This window comes from Aptenodytes forsteri, unplaced genomic scaffold (genome assembly GCF_000699145.1).
Source record: "Aptenodytes forsteri isolate BGI_AS27 unplaced genomic scaffold, ASM69914v1 Scaffold279, whole genome shotgun sequence".
NCBI classification, from domain to species: domain Eukaryota; kingdom Metazoa; phylum Chordata; class Aves; order Sphenisciformes; family Spheniscidae; genus Aptenodytes; species Aptenodytes forsteri.
This window is the reverse complement of record NW_008795856.1, coordinates 66,024-66,729: the sequence shown is the minus strand read 5'-3', so window position 1 is coordinate 66,729 and position 706 is coordinate 66,024. Positions and strand designations below refer to the sequence as shown.

Below are 706 nucleotides of genomic sequence, written 5' to 3'. Positions count from 1 at the left end.
GGGCTGGGCTGCTGCCCTGGGGACAGTGCTGAAATAGGGCACCGAGTTTGCCAGGTCTCAGCTCAGCAGCTAACGCGCGTCCCTTACCCCTCCATCACCCCTGTCCCCCCAGGAGTACAGCGATTTTGACCGGGTGAAGGTGGACGGCACAGCGACGCTCTTCCTCCGGACCCACGTCCCCACCATCAACATGAGGAACCACACGGTGCGGGTGAGCGATGCCGAAGGCTCTTACTGGGACAGGCTGGGAGGGACTGGGGCCGCTGGGAGCTTCTTCCCACGACGAGGCTCTTCTCGGCCCTTCCAGTTCTCCGTGGACGTGGACTCGGAGCTGACGGAAGAGCAGCCGGCCGAGATCGCGCTGTGGCTGGTGCTGGTGGCGGTGGCGGCCGGGCTGCTGCTGCTGGGGCTGATCATCCTCTTGCTCTGGAAGGTGAGGGGGCGTCCGGGTCCCCCTCCTGGGGAGGGAGCGCAGGAGCCGCGCTGAGACCCCACGGGCTCGTGTCACCGGTGGCAGCCGGCCTTCCCGCTTGGCTGCGGGACTGCTCGGGAGCGGCGGGTGGAAGGTGCCCGGCTGCTGAGCGATGAGGAAGAGGAGCAGAGAATGCGATGAGGAAGAGGAGCAGAGAATCCCGACCTGCCCCCGTCCCCGTCCCCGGCGCAAAACATTTTGGGAGCTGCAAAAAACCCCACCCAAAGCAGGGCT

General features: G+C 66.3%; 1 protein-coding gene across 1 annotated transcript in view; it reads left to right on the top strand.

Moving 5' to 3' along the window:
* The window catches only part of ITGA3 (integrin subunit alpha 3), a gene marked incomplete at its 5' end in the record, with an annotated part of 12,537 nt that extends 11,924 nt beyond the window's left edge, over positions 1–613 (top strand). The window contains 4 exon segments of the mRNA XM_019473240.1: positions 27–45; positions 113–211; positions 308–433; positions 518–613. Coding sequence (XP_019328785.1) covers positions 27–45; positions 113–211; positions 308–433; positions 518–613 — 340 coding nt within the window.
* Positions 614–706: the final 93 nt, after the last annotated feature.